Genomic DNA, 22,343 nt, shown 5'->3' with positions numbered 1-22,343 from the left:
TCTAATCTACGGTATTTAATCCTGACTTGAACTCATCTTATTAGTGCATGTACTGTACAGCTCCATTGACTGCTGGATGAGGGTCTACCCATCCCAATTAACATTTAACGTTGGGCCAATCACATGCCAACCTTGTCAAACGTTGCATGTTTACTGGGCTGCCGTGTGGTTCATGAGGGCGACTTATCAATACTTCACCATGCTGGGTAATTGTATCGCTGGTTTGTGAAAACAGGGAGCGGAGACGTTGGGTACAACACACTTTGCTGCACTGCCCTCTACTGGGAGCCTCACACTTGTGCAGCATTGCATCTGTTCAGGACACGCAAGTCATTGCAAAATTAAGGTTGTGCATGTGTAAAACTGCCAAAATGGTATGGTCATAAAAACTAAAAACAAAAAGGTAATACTGTAGTCGTGCCATGTATTCATAGATTTAATAACCCTTACACTCGCAATAAAATTACTTATTTCTTTCACACAAATGTATCCAACATTTTGCTTACACACTGTACTCAATATTATTTAAAAAATATTAGAATAAAAACGATGTTGCAAGACACTGTATGACCCTTGTTGAATTCAGGGTCCCAAGCAGGAGGAGGAAGCAATGCCTCGCCCCTACAATGAGCACAGTTGACTATGTACGGTGCGAAATAAGTTCAACTAACATACTCCAGCGCAAAAGTTGCGTGTGGCACAGTACTCCGTGGGTTGTTGCAGTTGTCTTCAGCTCCCAGCACCTAAAGCGACACATCAGTATAACCAGAACAAAGATCTAAGTGCACAAAATGCATTCCAAAGACACGAAGTGTCACAGTAAGTGGGCTGCGACGTGCTGAAACCGAATTAACGTCTCTCCTCTGTGCAGCCTGCTCCAGCCTTACCCAGGAACTCATTGTTGTCGTCTTTTTCCAATATGTCCGTAATTACCCACCCCTCGGCTACATTCGAAAACACTTAATACGCAGTTAAAGGCAGAACAAATACGGCAATGTCCTTCACAAAGATATATTTCGCACGTTTTCCATCATTTCAACCAAACCGCCGCACGCCTGCCCTCCGCCCTCTGCCACCTCGGCCAGTTCAGCTTCAGCTTCCAACGATGGGCCTTGCACAACTTCGTCGGTCGTGCCTCCATCCGGCCGAATGCTCGCGTTGCCTGCACGGCGGGCGCCATCGCCCTGCCCTCGCAACGGGCTCAGGTCATTCGCGGTCGAGCCCGTCGTCGTCTGCTCTTCCCTGGCGAGCAGGTTGTTCTTGCGAAGGCTGCAGGCCTCACGGTAGGGTGGGTTGATGGGTGGCTGCGTTGGCGGCGTGTACACGTACTGCTTGCCATCCTCGAGCTGTGCGCACGTCAAGGTGGGTGAGCATTAACAGTTACATCGACAGATCATCAAGGCCCGATGTCACCGCACCTCGCTAAATGTGTTACGATTCGCCCTTGGCGCGATTCAATCAAGTGTCAAGATACAAGGTCGCGAATTAATTTTTAGAATTGGTTTTTTGATTGAATTTATAATATTTGGAATGTATATCGCAACTTAGAGCAAACACATCAACTGAAGCAACTGGGGCCCAGCATCATTTGTGGTGCCGTTCCATTCTGCCGTTTTGCCTCATTTGGAATAGGTCAACGGTTTGACAAATACACAAAACCGAATACATCATCCTTCCCCTTTAACATGTTTGCAATGTACGTCCACATAGCCTGGGTGTGGAACCAAGAGGTAAGAGCTGTTTGTTTTTTGGACTGTGTCCTTTCTTTAATAAGCAGGCAGGTGCTTATCAATCAAGATGCTCTATAACAAAGGCACAGCGGGGCTTCTGTGGGATAGTTACCGTACCTGAAGTGGGTAGGTGCGATCGGAGTCATAGGCGCTGAGATCCCCACATGCTAGGAACGGCACGATGATTCGGTTGGGTCCTTCCAGTTGGTTAAAGTCCACATCTGCAGAGAGATGCACAGGGGAGCATTTTTTTTATATATAAAAATATTTTTGAAGAATAAAAAAAAAAATCTCAATCATGCTGCATTGCAAATGAGGTAAAGCTGTCACGTCAGGAGATGAAGAAATTTACAAACCGAGCTCTCGCAGACAGCAGTGCACGGTCGCTGCAAGCTGATGTAACGTACTTCAAGTGACAATCCAAAAGGCTTATTATCACACATTAGACTATGTATGTTGAACTTCTTTCGCACCGTACGTAACCATCCGTACAGATCGGAGGTGCAGCCTATGGTCTTATGTCCTTGATAAAGTATTCCTTGGTAGAGCTTACATTTATTGTTGAAACATCGGCAGGAATTGATATACTTTTACAATTTATTGAATTCTTTACCTTTCCTATACTTTACAGTCCTCTCGGTTTTTGTTTTGTTGTTGGAACTTTTAGACCCGCCCCTACTGAGCATCTGTGAGAAAGAGCTTCATAGCTCATCGGATTCCTCCTGTCTAAATAAGATTCTGATTCTGAAGAGCGTAACATGACAAACCCATATGTATTATACAGATTTAAACATTAGTGAACAAAGTTTTGGGTTTTCAATACCTATGTCAGTCTTGTTACTTTCTTAAATTCACAAAATACAGTTGAAAAGTATTCTGGGTTGTCTCCATGATGCTATGAGACTTTTCTTTCTCTTTCATCACATGGATCTATTTATGTTTTTATTTCAGTCTGTAACTTTCTTTCCAGCTGATGGATATTCCCAAAAACATTATAGGAAGTTACCTTAGCTGCTTTCGAGTATTTTAAACATCATCACCTGACTGTTAATTTACTGGAAAATGTTTGTTTCAAATTCATCTTACTGTTGATGTATGGAAAAATGTTTGTCCGTAACTTGAGAATCAGAAATAAAACAAGGATGAGTACACGGAAGCTTTCCTATGCACGCGGTCACAATGATACCCAAGGCACTACCGAAACCAGTATAAAGCAATATATAACAGGCAAAGTAACGTACTTCATCACCTAAATAAAATAACAGCTGCAGGAACAATCATGTCAAGTTGTGCGGCAGAGCCAGACTGTACTGATGAGTGCGGCAGAAAGATTGCCGAGTGGGCTCCTACCGTATTCATGGTCGAGTAAGGGGTTGCACATGTTGGGGATGTAACCTTCGGGAGGATCGTAGTTCTGGCATACCACAAACGCCTCTGGGACAACAGGCAAATGCAAAAAAATGTCAACAGCCGCCCCCGGTACTTGTCATTGCGTGGAAGTATGCATGTGAAAATTCACTCCATTCCCCCTATATTCTATGAATTTTCATGCTTCGGGGTCAGGATTCCATTCAAGAATCAAGCAATGTTTGTCTCTTTTCGATTAATTGCCTCAAGAAGTTCCGTATTTTTATTAAATATTTTTTATTTCATATCACCATCAACCTTGCTCTTTTCACTGCTGTAATGAAGGCCTCCCCACATCATCACGCATGCGTTACAATATAAGCACGTGGGTGTTCGTCCATGTGCCAACGTATGGGTATAACTACTTTGTGCCTAAGAGAGACTGTGGAAGACGTCTTCCACCCAAACGTGCAAGCTCTTAGAATCGCCAGAGGACGCCATTCTTCCATTGTCACACACCGGTATTTTAGTGTGTGCAACGTATCTGTGTACAGAGATGTGCATTTTTATGTTCTTAACAGCCTGAGAATTTTCTAACAAAACAGAGGTTCCCCGAATGGACTAGACTGGCAGATTTTTTTACTGTTGTGTTCGTTGCCTATGGCCAAATCACCCAGAATGTGCCGAATCTCATAAAATCTCAGAAAAACAGTAGGTTTGAGCCACTGACCAGCATGGTGAAGTAAGATCAAATAATCCCTATGACCCGCAATGCATTGGGAGGCCTTCATCCAGCAGTGGATTGTCAAAAGTGTTGTACATGTTGTAGTTTTTGTGCGTACTGCTGCCCTAGGTGCTACTGTCGCTGTTGCTCTGAATGCTGCTGTGGCTGTTGCTCAAGCCGTTGCCCTAGATGCTGTTGTTGCTGCTGTAGACGCTCGCACCTATGCTGGAGTGGCGGCTGCTGCGGGGCTTGGCACACGTCACGAGCGGGAAGAAGACCTTGAGCTGTGAGAAGAGCAGCGTCACGTCCTTGCCACGGAAAATCTTCGCCACGAACGTGCCTCCCCGCTTCAGCACATGGCTGGTGATATTCAGGGCCTGCAGTAACACAGCGGCCAAAATGGAAAAGCTGAAACCGGAAGTGTGGATCAAGGGGTTTGAGGGGTAGGAGGAGGTTGTTACTTTGCCAGGGCAGAGGCATGTTACTACTGATATACTGGGTTTAGATCCGGGATCCTGCCCACAATTATTAAATTGGTTTCTCAAATCTATAAATAGCACCATTTGCTTAGAGAAGCAATGATAGGTGTGTAATGATGCATCCAATACATTTATTAATATTGATTATTCTGCTTACTTGTGAACTAACCACTTGTGATAATTGTGAGGATTGTATTCAATATGAACTCACCGCCAGAAGCAGCTGTGCTTGAATGTACTCGTCGATATCATGAAGTCCTGTGACTGAAACATAAGATGCACAGTAAATAGCCAAATATACACGATCATGACGACAACAGATTCTTGTTCATCCAAATTTTTCACAAGTGCACCAGCGGTGCCATATCATGAGTTGGGAGAACTTTCCATTCGGAACTGTCGCAGAAAACAATCCTGGAATATGACGTTACAAAACTACATCCAAGCCACTTTAATAGCAGAATTATCCCAACAAGACACTGGCGACACACCTTAGATTTGGCATCTAAGGAACGTTTCTGGTATGTCAATTAAATTGAGCAGTGTTAATTATCAGAAGTGGATTAAGCCAAATTACGTGAAAAATTATTTAATGACAGGTTTTTTGTGTGCAATCATTGGTGACCATGCTGGGACCATCAACTCCCTACACATGTGAAACCAGTTTCATCACGGCCGGCTTAGAGGTAGCTGGCTCAGTGCTGTAACACACTATGGCTCATCTGTGATCTATCAGTTTCTTTTCAACGTGCTGCATTTCTCACTCAAGCACTCAAGCGTACCATCTGGAGCTCCGTCGCAGACCACCAAATCTGCTGGCTGTCCTTCAAAGTGCTTGATGATCTCCTGAGCTGTGGAGACCTATCAACAAAATACATTTTGGTCACAGACGATAAAATAACCTAGAACGAATGAAACATGCACACAGTCATTATAGACATGGTCTCTCTAGCCCACCTACAAAGCCAGTGGTTAAATGTGTATTGATTTGTGTCAAGTAGTTTTGGCGTGATTAAACCTGCCTCTGACGTATGAATATGGCATTTCCAACGCTGGCTCAGCTGCCAGCAGAGATGAGCCCATTCACATTATAATTTGAGTAAGGAGACACTTCTTGGTTCTTTCGGTAAAGTCACGTAGAATGGAAATAATAAAATTAAAACATTATAAAATAATTCTCACGACGTTTCGGCCACAACGCAAGCAGCCGTCCTCAGGTGAAGAACAGGTCTGTCGAGAAGACAGTGTCTGAATGACACACCCCAGGCTTGGAGCGTCTATTTAAGCTGGGTTGGTGGGGGGGAGAGCGCCTTGCAAATTCTTTTGTCAAGGCGCCTTGCAAATTATTTTGTCAAGGCACTCCCCCCCCCTCCAACCCAGTTTAAATAGACGCTCCAAGCTTGGGGTGTGTCATTCAGACTCTGTCTTCTCGACAGACCTGTTCTTCACCTGAGGACGGCTGCTTGCGTTGTGGCCGAAACGTCGTGAGAATTATTTTTATTATGTTTACTTTTTATTATTTTAATATTTCCATTCTACGTGACTTTACCGAAAGAACCAAGAAGATGAATCCCTGCCGTCACGAAAGCTTTAAATCGAAATTTAAGGAGACACTTTTACCATTTCATGTTTTACTGTTACTCATTTGTACGATCTAATTTGTACTGTAGGGACTGTGTCTTTTGTACCTTTCCATTTTTACGTTGCTATGTTTTCGGCTAAACTGTGTCATTTGGTCATGATGCAAACATTTCCATGAATTTCCACTTAAAGTGAAATATTAATTTTTACACATACCATTCACTTAACCTGGCTGTCTGCTCACCTTAGTTATGTCTCCCTGCAGTTGAATGACACCAGGCAGGGGTGCCATGGCCTGCAGATCCACAGCGACTATTTTGGCATCGGACTTCTTCCCATCTTCCCCACTGTGAAATCAAGAATGACAACTTAGGCATGCATAATTTATGTTTTCCATCATTTGCTGGGTGTGGTGGCATTCACCTGTAATGGAGAGCTTTCGAGGTGAGGGTTGGTGAAACTCCTAAACTCACAAAGCTGGCAGGTGGCCAGAAGATGGCAGTGCAGCAATTTAGTTCACGAACCCATCTTTGCAGGCTATTAATCACATCCAGGCGTGGTTACCCACAGTGGTTATTCCACTGCAGAGCAAAGATTATTTCAGACCTCTGTTGGGCATTGGCTCAGCTGGAGTGTTGATAAAATGAATAGTCATGTGGAATATGAAGTGGTCAATCCATGGATACATTATTTGATCACGTTCTATGAGGGGCCATTGCCCGAAACATCACCTTTTATATCCTGTTCCTTATAAGGCAGTGTTGTAGATGTTGAGATGTTTTTATTACATGTGTAATAAAGGACTCGACCACGAAGTCTGGCTTGGTGTCCTTTATTCGGTTCTTCCTCGCAACCCACACGGCTGTCCTTCTATAAGCCTTCTGCACCGATACAGATACTGCTGTTAACCCCGTCACGCCAACAGCTCCTCTTCCTGTTTCCCGTTGTTCTCGTAACCTTCCAGCAGCCTCGCCGGCTGTCACCCTCACGCAGCCCCCACTGGCTGCACTCGCTGCTGTTTCTCTTCTCGTCGCTCTCGTAGCCTCTCACACACAGCCTCGCCGGCTGTGTTCACCGCAGCTCCTCAACCACCCTCTCTCCAGCAGCCACTCTGCTGTCTTCTCTCGCAGCTCCGCTGGCTGCTCCCTTAGCGGGCCACCGCTGGCCGCCGGTGCCACTCTTCCTGGCTTCGCCCAACGTGGCCTTACTCTTGTCCTGTCTCTCACTCTCTCCCCTCCTCTTCCGGACTCATCCCTTAAGAACCTTAACCTTGCTCCCACGTCACCTAACTCCACCTCTCCGTGACGTCACATCCGGGAGGTCGCCCGCGCCCGCATTACACCACCCTCCCCCGTGGAGAAAAACCCAGCCGACCTCGGCTGAACAACACCAACAGTAATGCGGGCGAAACCGACCCTAACACACCAAAGGACACCAAGCATGCAATATAACAGTAAGAACAATCAACACAACTCAACAATCAAGTAACGTAGCAGAAGCAGGCAATAAATACACAGTAAGAGCAATAACGCAACGTAACAATCAACGAAACACAAGGGATTTAGAACGTGTGCGGGTCGCCGGCCCGCCCCGGACGGTCGGCGGCCCATCCGCGGAACGGGAACGTGATGGAGTTTGAGGAGTGACAGGGTGAAATCCCCCTGTCGCTGTTGGAAGTCCACCAACGTCCCGTGTCCCTGAAGGATCAGTCTCGGGCGTGTCCCGCGGATGTGTCTGCAGCGGGGTCGGAAGGGCTGCAGGGCTCGAAGTTCCCGCAGATCTGGCAGGCACCCTCCGAGCAGGGCGCCTCGTCCCCTCTGGTGTCAAGGCCGGCCTGGTTCGGTGGTTCCTTGGTCGGCTTGGCCGTTGATGAGGCCTCCTGTTGCGGCGGACCCGGGATGCGGGCCCAGCAGTCCTTCGCGTAGTGGCCCCTCCGTCCACAGCGGAAACAATCGGCGTCGTTGCGCCGAAGCGCAGGCCTTGCATCCCGCCGGCCCCGTACCAGTGGTGCAGCGCGAGAGGCCGGCCCACCGCGGCCTGACCATGGCCCAGAGGCGGCCGTCAGCTCCTGAGGGCCCTCCCCATCCGGCACGTATACCGCCTTCGTAGGGTCCCAACCCAGAGCGCCACCCTCTGCGACGGGCCCCCCTGTCCACGCCGCGACTTGTTTCCACCGTCGGAGGTTGAATTGTGCATCCAGACATTTTGCCGCTGCCCGGGAAGTGAGCTTCTCATGCCCACACACCGGCATGGGAATCCCAAGATCCCGCGACAGCTCGAGCATCTTGCCCAAGATGAGAGGCTCGAGCAGGTCAGGTGTTGTTTCTGGATACGCGGCCATAGCCAAATCAAGCACCGCACCCCTGTATGCCACGGGCGATTCCTCGGGCGCTCGTTGTCGTTGAGCAAATCGCCGATGCGCGTCGTCAGGTGGCTCGTAGGCGTCGGCCATTTCTTGAAAAACTCCATATAATGTCTTCTTCTTTTCGGCCTTAATGGAACGAAAAAATCGAACAGATTCGTCGTCCAGAAGAGTCGGCAACACTTCTAAGGCCTCAGCATCGGTCCATCTCGCAGAACGGACCGCCGCCAAAAATCTGCAGGTGAAAGCGCTCCAGTCGCCCCCAATGGCGAACTCTTTGACCGTGGTGAGATGGCGACTCCGACTTCTCTTTACTCCGCCCTCCGCCGATGGCTCCTCCGGTGGCAAATTCAAAATGGCGTCGAACCGCGGCGTGGTCAAGATGGCGGTTTCCCGCCGCGGAACGCGCAAGATGGCGGCCTCCTGCAGCGTGGCCAATGGCGCCGGGAGCGAAGATACCGTGGCGGCCTGTGGAGCACTCTCCGCCCTCTCCGTCGCCGTCCTTGGGGTGACAAGATGACACAATTGGCCCAGGACGTCCCTGAGAATCTCCAGTTGCTCCGCCACCTGCAGCCATCGCGGATCAGCGTCTGATGTTGTCGGCGGCCCCGACACTACGGCTACATCTTCAACCCCAGTCCCCGCACTCGTTTCAGCAGGGCTCTCCTCCACCACCCCGGCAGGATCCATGTGTAATAAAGGACTCGACCACGAAGTCTGGCTTGGTGTCCTTTATTCGGTTCTTCCTCGCAACCCACACGGCTGTCCTTCTATAAGCCTTCTGCACCGATACAGATACTGCTGTTAACCCCGTCACGCCAACAGCTCCTCTTCCTGTTTCCCGTTGTTCTCGTAACCTTCCAGCAGCCTCGCCGGCTGTCACCCTCACGCAGCCCCCACTGGCTGCACTCGCTGCTGTTTCTCTTCTCGTCGCTCTCGTAGCCTCTCACACACAGCCTCGCCGGCTGTGTTCACCGCAGCTCCTCAACCACCCTCTCTCCAGCAGCCACTCTGCTGTCTTCTCTCGCAGCTCCGCTGGCTGCTCCCTTAGCGGGCCACCGCTGGCCGCCGGTGCCACTCTTCCTGGCTTCGCCCAACGTGGCCTTACTCTTGTCCTGTCTCTCACTCTCTCCCCTCCTCTTCCGGTCTCATCCCTTAAGAACCTTAACCTTGCTCCCACGTCACCTAACTCCACCTCTCCGTGACGTCACATCCGGGAGGTCGCCCACGCCCGCATTACACATGGATAGACTGTCTCCCACCTAAGGGAATATGTAATTTCTATCACTAATTCAGGGTCGCTGATAAAAATTAGTCCTACCCAGCTTGCTCGTTTGAACAGGGAAACACTTTGACTTACATGCCATTCAATGAGAGGTCATGCTAATAACAGGACCCTCCAGAATGAGAGCGATGAGGTCAGTTCATGTGCAGGAGTAAAAATGCGCAATGGCATTGCAGGACCATCTTGCCTGGTGAGAGCATGTAGAAGCCTTCAATCAGCATTGGTTATACATTGGCTGAAGATGGTGATGGGTGATAATGATGAAAGGATGTTTGTCTGTTATTGTTTTTGTAAATACTTAAAACTAGTACTGACCGCAGTTTCCGGCTCAAGACCTGGCTCCAGCTTCCTGGTGCTGCACATAGATCCACGGCGTGGCTTACTCCTGCGATCCGATGCGCACACACGAATACACGCCGTACATGTACAACCCAGATTACTCCAGTTGGCTACGTACAGTGCGAAAGAGGTTTAACATACCTACATTTATAGTTCCATGATTCCCTATATTCTTTACCATATAATTTGCATATGCACCACAGGGTGGGGAATAAGTTATTTTCAAAATCATAGAAACATCAGGGCCATGTTCCGCAATAAACTTATTCTAACGCTGTTTTTTTGTAAGTAAATCATAGATGTTTGTGGTCAAAACAATATTGTAATTCATAAATCAATTATCACATTCTCGTGATTATAAGATGCTCCTAAATGTCAGACGTACACCTAACTTGTGCCTGGCGTCAATAAAGTTATTAAAATCTGGACAAATAAAAAGATCCCCTGGTATAGCCCTAACAGACTGTTGGGGAAAGTGCTGTTAGCGAGCACAAATCTGGTATCACACACACAGACCAACCTACTTTTGCTTCAATATTCAACATGTTATGGCCGATGTAACAAACGTCCCCTGGGACTTCCATTGTCTTTGTACTGTTGGCCTTTTGGCGTTCTCTGGTCTAACAATGGTGAGACAAGGCCATAAAGAAGGCTGTCTCTGGCGTAGGTCAATCAGTTTTAAGGGCAACGCACATAAATTATCAGTGTATGTCTGTTTGCATGTTTTGCTACAGGTATGTGTGGTTAATGCAGACTTTATGCCTTGTAAAAGGTACCCGTTAGGTGTTTGAACATCTTGACATTAAAAAGGTTTTAAAACAGTCTGCCTCGGCAGCAGACCATGCTTTCCCACCAGATGACGGACGCTTGTGTTGCGCCCGAAACGTCGTGATTGATATTATTTTTATTCTTAGGTTTTTTCGGTAAAGTCACGTAGGTAAAAAATTAAAATTAATAAAAGTAAAATAAAAATAAAAATCACGACGTTTCGGAGGCAACACAAGCTTCCGTCTTCAGGTGGAACCGTCACCGAAAGAACCAAAGAGTATGGATTGCTGCAGTCACGAAAGCTTCAAATCAAGATCTTGACATCTCTTGTATTGCCAGAAAGGGGTCAAACCTATTTGTATTTTGTCATCACCTTGGAACAGATTAAATTCCTCGTCCAGCTGCAGGAGCTTGAACGCACTGCGAGCACGCCAGCCCTCCTCCTTGGCTAGACGGTAATAGATGTCTCGCTTGTCCTTCGAAGAGCGCCCCATTGTCCTGTGGGTGGCCAACACTTTGGAGTGCCCTTACTTTTAGCCACACTCTCCTGCCATAAAAGAAATCAAGAGATCATTAAGCACACGTTATGGTTTTTTTTTTCCTCTCTTAAATCTTTGAATACTCGTCTGCTGTGTATGTTGTCGATACCGTATTGTTTTTGAACATTGTATTTGGTCTGCAATCGCGGCTGCTTGCTAGGTGATTTTTTCAGGGTGTTTCAAAAAGATGGACCCAATTTCAGAGATAGTGATTTTAAATCGGGTCCATCTTTTGCAAACACCCTGCATCTCAAATATGGTACTGCTTTAATAATAGGGGGTTCCCCCTTTTTTCTGGCAACAAAACTGAAACCTTTTTAGAAGGATTCATGTGTGCATTAACCACAATACTTGCAGTCAAAATGCAAACAAAAACATACTATGATAATAGATGCATTGTCCTTGAAACTGATTGGTCCACACCAAGGGACGGCTTTCTTTTGAGCCTCGACCCGATTGGTGATCTACCAGAGGACGCCAAAAGGCGTCCAAAGCTCAAAGACAATGCACCATCAAAGTAATGAGGGCTCGGGGTGAGCATCTTCTACATCATTAGACCTCCTTTGCGATACTGCTTTGTTCTGGCACCACGATATGTGTAACACGGGATGACAGAGAGGTGCGATTTCATGAGTAACTCTCATGATGAACACGGTAAATACCATCACAGCCATCAGCTCCCAAGCAGCACGTGCTCCTATCATCCTTGACTCCGATTTTACTCAGGAGCCCATTCGCTCCGGGGAAATCCCATTATCCGTAAACTAAGTCTCCCTAAATGATCCGTGTTTTGCAGATCACAGAAGTGATCTCTATAAGTGGCGGGAAATGCCAATCATTACCATCATTACCCCACATTTACCCTCGAAATTAGCCGGTGTCTCCTGGAAGCGTAAACAATTCAAAATCCGCGTTTTCGTTGGTAAAAGTATCTCTGAAGTGGCAGATTCATCCTGTTGTCAATACTGTACCGGGAATAAGATGATGATAAGGGTTTTTTTAATCAATTATTTTGAAATTATTAATTAAAGCGTTACCACACTCCCCGCCACCACCGCGTTATAAAGTCACGGCTCTCATACGGCAATGATGAATCAATGTTCTCGAGGGATATTAAATACATTATGAACGGTAAACTTAAAACATTTTTAATGAATATACAGGCGTTTGTATTCGGCGCTGTATGGGTTTAAACTACTAAAGTTGTAACAATCGACACAGCAGTGGATTGACAAGAGATGCACAATTAAAAGAAGGCAATAATAGCGTCGATTTACGTGCGTACGGTAGAATTCATAGACATTCTAACAGCGCTAAGATAAGCAAAGGGGTTTAGTGACCCGTGGGGGCTTTACACGCCGGAAATCGTGGACACATCGACTGCGGCCTTTTTAACAACAAACACACAACGAAATAAAAACACACAAACACATCTTTACCCGCACCCTTTAACGAAGGCTTCCTTTTCAATCAGACTGGCTAAGCTCTTCACTAGACTCCACAGGACTGTCCATGTTAGTGACTATAACAGACGCGTGGTCGTCACGACGTCGCAAAGCAATCGACATTTAACGGCCATCTTACGTAGGGGAGGCGTGCGTATTGTGATGCGTTGTGACGTCACCAAGAACACGTGACGGATTTCCCCACTAATTTCCCCCCCACCCCTCCAATCCACCCCCACCCCTCCAATCCCCCCCCCACCCCTCCAATCACCCAATCACCCCCCCCAACCCCTCCAATCCCCCCACCCCTCCAATCCCCACCCCACCAATCACCCAATCACCCCCCCCCACCCCTCCAATCCCCCCCCACGCCTCCAATCCCCACCCCTCCAATCCCCCCCCACCCCTCCAATTTCCCCCCCCTCCAATCCCCCCCCTTTAATCCCCCCCCCTTTAATATCCCCCCTCACCCTCCAACCTCCCCCCCACCCTCCAACCCCCCCCACCCTCCAACCCCCCCCCACCCTCCAACCCCCCCCCCCCCCACCCTCCAACCCCCCACCCTCCAACCCCCCCCCCCCACCCTTCCAACCCCCCCCCACCAACCCCCCCCCACCCTCCAATCCCCCCCCCACCCTCCATCCCCCCCCCACCCTCCAATCCCCCCCCCACCCTCCAATCCCCCCCCACCCTCCAATCCCCCCCCCACCCTCCAATCCCCCCCCACCCTCCATCCCCCCCCACCCTCCAATCCCCCCAATCCCCCCCCCCTTCCAATCCTCAATAGTCAATCCCCCCCCTCCAATCCCCCCCACCCCACCCCCCCAACCCTCCAATCCCCCCCCCCCACCCTCCAATCCCCCCCCCCCACCCTCCAATCCCCCCCCCACCCTCCAATCCCCCCCCCTCCAATCCCCCCCCCCACCCTCCAATCCCCCCCCCCCCCACCCCCCCCCCCCCCACCTCCCAATCCATCCCCCCCCCCACCCTCCAATCCCCCCCCCCCACCCTCCAATCCCCCCCCCCACCCTCCAATCCCCCCCCCCACCCTCCATCCCCCCCCCCACCCCTCCAATCCCCCCCCCCCCCACCCTCCAATCCCCCCCCACCCCCTCCAATCCCCCCCCCCCAACCCTCCAATCCCCAAGCCACCCCCCCCCCCCCCTTCCAATCCCTCCAATAGTCCAATCCCACCCCCTCCAATCCCCCCCCCCCACCCTCCAATCCCCCCCCCCCCACCCTCCAATCCCCCCCCCACCCACCCTCCAATCCCCCCCCCCACCCTCCATCCCCCCCCCACCCTCCAATCCCCCCCCCACCCTCCAATCCCCCCCCCCCACCTCCAATCCCCCCCCCCACCCTCCAATCCCCCCCCACCCTCCAATCCCCCCCCCCACCCTCCAATCCCCCCCCCCCCACCCTCCAATCCCCCCCCCCCCACCCTCCAATTCCCCCCCCCCCCCCCCCCACCCCCAATCCCTCCCCCCCCCCACCCTCCAATCCCCCCCCCCCACCCTCCAATCCCCCCCCCCCACCCTCCAATCCCCCCACCCTCCAACCCCCCCACCCTCCATCCCCCCCCCCCCCACCCTCCAATCCCCCCCCCCCACCCTCCATCCCCCCCCCCCCACCCTCCAATCCCCCCCCCACCCTCCAATCCCCCCCCCCACCCTCCAATCCCCCCCCCCCCACCCTCCCATCCCCCCCCCCCCCACCCTCCAATCCCCCCCCCCCACCCTCCATCCCCCCCCCCCCCACCCTCCAATCCCCCCCCCCCACCCTCCAATCCCCCCCCCCCCCACCCTCCAATCCCCCCCCCCCCCCACCCTCCATCCCCCCCCCCCCCCACCCTCCAATCCCCCCCCCCCACCCTCCAATCCCCCCCCACCCTCCAATCCCCCCACCCTCCAATCCCCCCCCCCCACCCTCCAATCCCCCCCCCACACCTCCAATCCCCCCCCACCCCTCCAATCACTCCCCACCCTCCAATCCCCCCCTCCCCACCCTCCAATCCCCCCCCACCCACCCTCCATTCCCCCCCCCCCCCACCCTCCATCCCCCCCCCCCCACCCTCCAATCCCCACCCCCCCCCACCCTCCAATCCCCCCCCCCCACCCTCCAATCCCCCCCCACCTCCAATCCCCTCCCCAATCCCTCATACCCCAATCCCCACCCTTCCAATCCCTCCAATAGTCCAATCCCCCCCCCCCTCCAATTCCCCCCCCCACCCTCCAATTCCCCCCCCACCCTCAATTCCCACCCCCCTACCTCCCCCCATCTTGTCCCCCCTTACCAAGATGGCGACACCTTCACCACGCTCGCCTCTCTCCCTCTCTCTCTTCCCGCGCTTTATCGACCCCCCCCCACCCACCACCCCCCAACTCGCATTCACATTTCCCACAGCGGACGCGCGCGCGCGCGGGGCCCAACCACCCACCCAACCACCCACCCACCCACGGCGCTCACCATTCTCACCTCCAACAATCTCCGGGCGGCGATGGAGGCGGCCGTGGAGGAGTCGACCACCACGGCGCCTGACTCTGCGGGCTCCTCTGCGCCGACACGCGGCTCTCCCTCCCCGCCCGGTAGCAGCCGCCCAGGCCCCGCCGCCGCCGCCGCGCTCGCCGAACTCGGTCGCGTCCTGGACGCGTCCAAGGCGCTGTGAGTGCCACCGCGGGCCTCCAGCGCTGTGGTGTTGTTGTTGCTGTTGTTGTGGTTGTTGTGTGCTGGGGGGGGGGGGGGTTTCTCTTCGCTTGCAATGATCACTCGGAGAAAGAAACCGGGAGGGGGGTGGTGGTGGTTGCGTTTGGTTTGTTTTCGACGAGGCGCATCGCCTGAGCACGTGGCTCCAACGTCGACGGCGACTCGCTGAAGATTTAATTTAGAGAAACAAAAATGTTTCAAGTCTCGAATTGGGAATTAACGCTGATCCCACCCCTTCCCCGCCGCTAAGAAGTCTTACATATACCCACTGAGCTGTGTGAATTAACACGGGAAGAGTGATAACCAAATGGTTATCCCATTCTGGCGCGAATAAATTTGGTTATTTGCGATTTAGCTTGGGAATTATAAAACTGAGTTTGTTTGGTTCTACAAAAAGTAGTAATTTTAAGGGTGTGGAAGAATAAAAGTTATTTAATCTGTCTCCGAGCCGTGGGCTTTAACATAAGAATCGTCAGGGTTCCTTGGCCTGGTTATGCGATCCTCAATTGTTAAAACAACCCTGAGAAACATAAATGTAACTTATTCTGCCTTTGGGGAGGGTGTATAGTATGAAAGGCCGAAACACCCTAAGAACCAAAGGTACACTAATGACGATGCGCTCCCCAAATTTCACCAGGCTCACTGTTCATGAACTCTTGGAAGTGCTTGCACAAAGGATAGTAACATCTCATCCTGTGTTCTTGGAATCTGCCTTTCAGAACCCTTAAACTATAAACATTCATTATTCCAGCTCCCTAAGAGCCCCTTGTTTTAATAGACCGGACTGATGTGCAAGATTTAAGTTTCATAATGACACTGATAGCTCAACCACTGCTCTAGATATTCGTGGGGGATTAAACCGCTAAGGCCACGTGGGGTTGTTAAAGCTGCGTTAAGATGCCTCCGTACATTACAAGTGTGTATTGTACGGATTTTTATTAATGACACAATGAATGAGCCACCTGATTCGCACACACCGCCTACCTATATTTGTAATGTTTCCTGGGCTACTTCATGGTATGCCCGAGTCGTACGTCCCACGATCAACATGCGGAGCTACGTTGTGGGTGCAGAAACATACATTGGTGTTGTTATACCGTACTTCCATGCTCCCATGTGGTGTATGCGCTCCCACCTTCAATCAGCACTGACCAGTGTGGTCAGATGTCTTACACACCGTGGAAAGGCCCCACATCTCGCTGTGAATTAAAAATAAAAGGCTGTACTTGCATATGTACGTACACATTTTGTCACATTACTTTGCCAACACGTGACATTGGTTTCCTTGCAGTATAACTGATTATAATTCTCTCCCCTTACGCTTGGCAGGGTGTCGGAGTTAGAGACGCTGGTCGCCTTCACGAACCCGGATGGAGAGTTCGTAAAGACCCTTGGACAGGTGAGCGACACCTCACCGTTTGTACCCAGGAGTTGACGCATAAAGCTGTCCTGTTGATAACAACAGTTGTTGTTGACCGGCTTCTCTGTCTAACATAGGGTGCAACACTGTGAAAATAAAGTTACATTATGGTCTACAACAACATTCCAATGGCCTTTGACGTTTTTCTTTCGTCGCATCAGGGACATGTAATGACTTAATTTGTATTTTAACAGAGGGACATTGGCAAACACTACCATGGTCGATCAAAACCAATGGAGTTATAAAAGCCCAGCTTACCTCCTCTGTTGAGGCATTGCGTGATCACCCATAGAGGGCACTACGCGATTGAAAACTGCAGGAATGTAAAAGAAGATTGGTTATTTTAAAAAAGGGCTTCCAAAACTCTCCACTAACATCCACTTGATGTGAGGACACTCCTCTGCTATCTTGAATTCTCTTCCACTGCCCATCCAAGCTGCTAACACCCTAAGTCAAGGCTAAAGGCCTTCCAGTTCTCTTTATTCACACCTATACATTGTCCCTTTTCCCTGTTGCCTCGTGTATTGTGCACTTTATTCTCTGCACCACAAAAAATACTCTTCTGGGGTATGGAGGTGCGGTTGGATTTCATCGTCACCAACCGAGAATTATCTGATACTGGATGAGGGCCTCCCCACTTGTGTGCATTGACAGGAATTATAACACGTTTTCTCCATGCCTCGGATGAACATTCACTTGTGCTCCTCATCACCCCTGTTGGCCCTGAACCAACTGTGGAAATTCCACATTCTTATAGCTGGGCCTAAGCCAGTCTCAAACAGGAATTGAACGTGCAACATTCTGAAATGGGGCTCTAGCTATCTAACCACAGTATAATTTCACCAGTATCTAACATTATTGACCAGAGGTTCAATGATGGTATCTGAAAGTGCAGCGTTTAGGCTTCCGTTTGTGGTGTTCATTTGTGGTATTGCAAAGATTCAAAGGAACCAAGTTCATTTTCACAGCATCTTATATTGCCTGCCACAACCCAACGCGAGCCTGCATATATTTTCTGTCACATATGCATTAATAAATGCACACCCCTGAACAACCAACATATAAGTAGTGGCATTTGTAAGTAAAAAATAAAAAGTCATCGATATATATTTCATTTAGGTAAGAAGGAGGGTTTTTCATTTATTTGTGGAACCTGGGGTGGTTTCACAGCTGTAATCCCAATGTTTTTTAGGCAAAAGTTGATTTGAACACTTAGACTGTATGCTGTGGGGTGGCCAGATGACAGTACAAGAAGTAATTCTTGATACCCATCTCTGCAGACCTTTCATTGTGTTATCCCCTCGTATGGGATTGTTCTGCGTACTCTTGTTTCCTCGCACGAGCAAAAACTCAGTGCATAAAGGAATTGGTTAAACATGCTAATGAAGTACATTTGTCAATTGATCGATGCGGGCCTGTCCACACCATGTGGGTTATAAAGTGCCCTCATGAATAAGAGTCATTAACATGAGTAAGGATTTCCTGGATGAATAACAGACAAATGGTTGGTTTCATTTCAGGCTAAAGCGTCAGGTCACATCTGGAAAGCCCTCTTCCAGCTGCCTGTCGACGAGGACGAGTAGATTTGTACGCATTTTAAAATGGCTGCAAATCCTCCCCAACTGGACTCCGAATCTAGCAGTGACAGTGACGTGGAGGATGCTCCGGTCGAGATCCCATCAAAGCCCAACGTCCCGTTTATGCTGATGGGCACTTCGCTTGCCTTCAGCTCCCGCACCCGTGGAATTTTTGACAGTCTGGAGACTGCGGCCAAAACCTCTCTCCCCTCTCTGTCCAACGACAACCTGCTCGATGGCGAGTTCAAGCGACCACCGCCGGCTGCTCGGCCACCGAGGAGTGGTCGAGGCAAGCGGAGCTGGGTGGCGTCCAACGAGACCGCGGGCCGCGAGCCACGCACGCCGCTCGACAGCTTCAACAGCCTCCCTCCACCAGCGCCTGGTGCCACGCCGGACTTCCAGGTCAACCCATCACGCTGGACGCGCTACTCGCTAGAGGATGTGGAGGACGACGGCACCAACGTGTCCAACGCCTCGGTAGCGCACGCTTTTCTGAGCGAGATGCACGGGAGAAACGCGCACAGCAAGGGGTCACGGGTCAGGGTCAGGAATGACCGACGACGGTGATGGAGAGATCGCGTTTAATCAACCGCTCACAGGTGATGCTTCCAAGAGGATCAGGTTCTCTAAGCCAATGAGGGAGCAGGAGCCAGCGGAGCATCAGAAGGGCTCAATTGAAGCAGCCAATGCAGGGGATGGAGGAGGCACGTGGGAGCCAAAGGGGCACAGTGCGGGATCGCTGGGCGTGGACGAGTTTCCAGGGAGAGGAATTACTCTGCAGCATTTGGGCGATATGGAAAGCCACATGGCAGAAGAGGAAGATGCAGAGGACAGTGGAAAGAAACCCAAAAAAGCAAGTGGAACGGGAAGCGGGTTGGCACCATCTGCGTTCCTCACGAGCAAAAAGAGGAAGATTGCCAACATTCGTGCCAAAGAGGGCTCGGATAGTGATTAAGATTGTGCAAAGAAACATTGCATTTCATTGGCTTTGTTTTTGAGTGTTTGGATTATAATTAGCTTTTCTGTTTGTTTTTCCAACGTCGTTTAGCCTTGGTGTCTCCGATTTATGGAAACGTTTCATCATAGTAAATGGAAAATTAAATGTCCATTCCCGGAATAAACATCACTCATGAGAAATGTACGTGAATTTGTTTTTGAGACTCGTTTGATTTTATATCAGCTTCCTAAAGAAAAATATTCTATTGCAGCATATGGATTATGGGCATACACATGTAATTCTGCCTTTAAAATCCAGGTGATGGTGGATTATTCAGAAATTATTATATGCTTTGATTCTACTGGATCGTTTGAGCTACTAGGTGGCCAGGAAGACGCCAATGCAGCGAGTGGGTTCATCAACTCATGACGTTTTGAGTCTTACCCCATCACCCTCCTGATGAGTACTGAGACTGAGATTTCCTTTTGACATAAGGGGACATAAGTACCACGTGTTTCAACAGAACAGCGCTTCGTATTTTGGAAATGTCGCTCATAACTGCGATGCAAATTTACAAATTAAAGCGAGCATTGACGCACTGTTTCGCGTAGTTTTACGTTTCGTCCCGCAAACACTAATAAGGTTCGGATAATATTGACCGAAATCATATTGCTTTTGGTGGGTGCTGTTCTTGCGTAGCTTAATTTTATCGCGCCACGCTTTTAATTAACCGCACGCAATACACACCGGTTTCTGTGCAAATATTCACGGTATCTGTTTACAGACGAACCAGAGCAAGAGTCCATCGTTACAGGGTAGTGGCAGTAAAGGCTCCAAGAGAACGAAAGCTAGGCCAAAGTCTTCCAGCTTGGCCTTCGTTATATTGCGGAGGTAAACAATGCCCACAGATAACGCTCATAATGTAGCCCTTATTGGAATCCTATATTTATCAGAGTGACGTATACGTAGTGCTTGACTAGGCAACATTAGCAACTTGCAACGGTACACTTCGCTTTGGTCAAATAAACCTCTCGCTTTTAATCAATATACTCGCTGGTTTGTGTAATTCATTTTGTATTAATAGCTTTTGGTTTCAAATGGTGCCTGCGGTGTTCAATACACACACGGCGAGCATTGAGCAGTGCTCATTCCAAATTACTTGCTATATGCCAGTAGTGAAGATTCCACCTTTCTGTGGCTAGGGCAAGTCTCTTTTAGGACAACTAATGTTGACTTCTCACGAAGTGGAATTCATTTGATCAACCAGAGAGGTGATGCACTCGGCTCCCTCCAATCCCATTAGAAATTGAACTCCCGACCTTGAGATTGCAATTATAATGAGTGACCCACACCTACATTCAACAACGTCACTCATAAAAAGATTACACCTGAAAGCGTTTTTCTTTTGCTCCATACGAATCCACTGAGACTGCTGTTAAGTACAGTGCCTGAAAGCTGGCCAGTTTCCACGTTGCAGTTAAAGTTTCTGGTCTAGTATTGTCTCATAGTTTGTTGATGATGGGCTCACATGTTGGATTGGCATCGTCACCTTGCAACAAATTCACGGATGACAATGAGGAGTGTGACGCTTCCATCCGTGACTGACGGTTGCCCTGTTAAACTTCCTTCCCACTGTAATTAGCCAACTGTTTTAATCGGGGGTGCGGAGGAAGAACAACAAACCAAACACAAAAAGCGCTGCCCACTCTTTACACTTGGCTTTATCTCTGGTGGAAACTGGATTTTTTTTTATTTGTGGTCACATAGCTTGGTGTCAAATCTCCAAGCCCACCGACAAAATTTTGTTTCATGTCACGCAGCTTGCGCCGCGTGACACGGATCGCACGAATGCGCTGTCCAACCAAGTTCCTACCTGCCCACTCCTAAGGAACGTGTTCCATCTGAGTCTGACTTAGTCTAAATTGTCAATTTTTATGGAGAGTCCTGCATTAGAATATTTATCCAATTCCTTGAGCATTTTTGTATGTCGGAAGAAACAAGAGTACATGGATATAACCTACACTGGCACGGCCTTCTTCTAGCAGTGGAATGACAAGTCGCTGTAAATTAGTTATTTACTATAATACCACCTTTCACATTTATTGAAAGATGCGTGTCGTTTCGCGTGGGGACCAGGGGATGTAATTTTAGTGCACTGCGCTACGAACCCGGTGACCCGGTGACCCGGGTTCGATTCCCGCTCACAGCCACCACCATTGACGATTATCTGAACCGGTCCTCGGCCTCCCCTAGGTCGACTCAGCCTCAAATAAGTACTTGGTGCGGTGTGTAATCATCGCCACTAGGGAGACAAAGGCGGCCGGGCGTGGTGCTTGCCGACAACCTCCTTGTGTTCTGTGCCGACCTTCATAGGTGCTCGCTAACAGCATTGCCCCAACAGTCTGTTCAGGGTACACGTAGGATCTGTGTTTTTTTTTTTGCTTGAGCTGTAGGTCGCACACGCTTGAGCCGATGTTCACACTGCCGCTTTCCTGCCTACGCACTTGCGGTAGCAAGACGGCCCAGAAGGTGCCATCAACCATCAGCATTGTGCCCTTCCATGAAATATGCATTTTTGTTTAGTATACTATTTTGCTGAATTAGTCAACAAAGTACAGTACAAGTTCCTTCTTCACAACTGGTCTTCCTCAAATATTTTATCGGCAGTTCACTTTCATGGTTTTAAAAGTTTAACATTGAAAACAACATATCCGCGTGGGTTGTTGCGAAAGCAAGAAACATGCACATTGGACTGATAATGCCTGAGCAGAACACAGGAAGACACCCGGATGTACAAACACCACGGACTTGTGCATCCGTTGGGTTTGTTGTGAACAGATGAGGCTCCTAGAGGGTCTTAAATGCACAGAATTCAGAATCTTCATTCATATTTGAGGAATCTGATCATCTACGAAGCTCATCGGTTTCTGATATCACGTTATGGTTCATTGTTAATGTCTTGAGGTTCAGAGCGAGATTAAGGCATAATTATGTTGCGAGATGTTAATTCCAAAATGCTCTTTAGGAGCCAGACTAAGGCATCAACTTGGGATTCTCAGTGCTCGGTGTTCATGTACAAACCCACTGGTCATGGCCATTGTTGGGGT

General features: G+C 49.5%; 2 protein-coding genes across 5 annotated transcripts; one reads left to right on the top strand and one right to left on the bottom strand.

The window, feature by feature from the left end:
• Window positions 1-407: 407 nt before the first annotated feature.
• FTSJ1 (FtsJ RNA 2'-O-methyltransferase 1) lies at window positions 408-15,287 on the bottom strand. 4 transcript variants are annotated; one of them, XM_061560000.1, is made up of 10 exons: window positions 15,075-15,264; window positions 10,989-11,162; window positions 9,824-9,893; window positions 6,106-6,208; window positions 5,063-5,141; window positions 4,492-4,544; window positions 4,022-4,178; window positions 3,081-3,164; window positions 1,848-1,951; window positions 408-1,346 (listed from the first exon to the last, which is right to left on the bottom strand). In XM_061560000.1, the coding sequence occupies exons 2-10, from the start codon at window positions 11,107-11,109 to the stop codon at window positions 1,002-1,004; spliced, it is 1,116 nt and encodes a 371-aa protein (XP_061415984.1). In that variant the 5' UTR covers window positions 11,110-11,162; window positions 15,075-15,264; the 3' UTR covers window positions 408-1,001. The 4 variants fall into 4 exon arrangements, with proteins under 4 accessions (XP_061415984.1, XP_061415983.1, XP_061415981.1 ...); XM_061559999.1 differs by lacking the exons at window positions 408-1,346; window positions 1,848-1,951; window positions 3,081-3,164; ... (2 more) ...; window positions 5,063-5,141; window positions 6,106-6,208 and adding an exon at window positions 6,738-8,725 and having other exon boundaries at window positions 15,075-15,287; XM_061559997.1 differs by lacking the exons at window positions 408-1,346; window positions 1,848-1,951; window positions 3,081-3,164; ... (3 more) ...; window positions 6,106-6,208; window positions 15,075-15,264 and adding exons at window positions 6,738-8,725; window positions 12,600-12,738.
• Window positions 15,015-20,281, top strand: TSSC4 (tumor suppressing subtransferable candidate 4). The gene is given in 4 exon segments (XM_061560024.1): window positions 15,015-15,184; window positions 16,632-16,701; window positions 18,243-18,833; window positions 18,835-20,281. Coding segments are annotated over 2 exon segments (930 nt in total). The 5' UTR covers window positions 15,015-15,184; window positions 16,632-16,701; window positions 18,243-18,323; the 3' UTR covers window positions 19,255-20,281.
• The last annotated feature ends 2,062 nt before the right edge of the window (window positions 20,282-22,343 follow it).

The sequence above is a fragment of the Lethenteron reissneri genome, chromosome 26 (genome assembly GCF_015708825.2).
Source record: "Lethenteron reissneri isolate LAM-NWPU_2019-01 chromosome 26, ASM1570882v1, whole genome shotgun sequence".
NCBI classification, from domain to species: Eukaryota; Metazoa; Chordata; class Hyperoartia; order Petromyzontiformes; family Petromyzontidae; genus Lethenteron; species Lethenteron reissneri.
The sequence above is the reverse complement of the archived record's forward strand: the minus strand, read 5'-3'. Positions and strand labels throughout refer to the sequence as shown.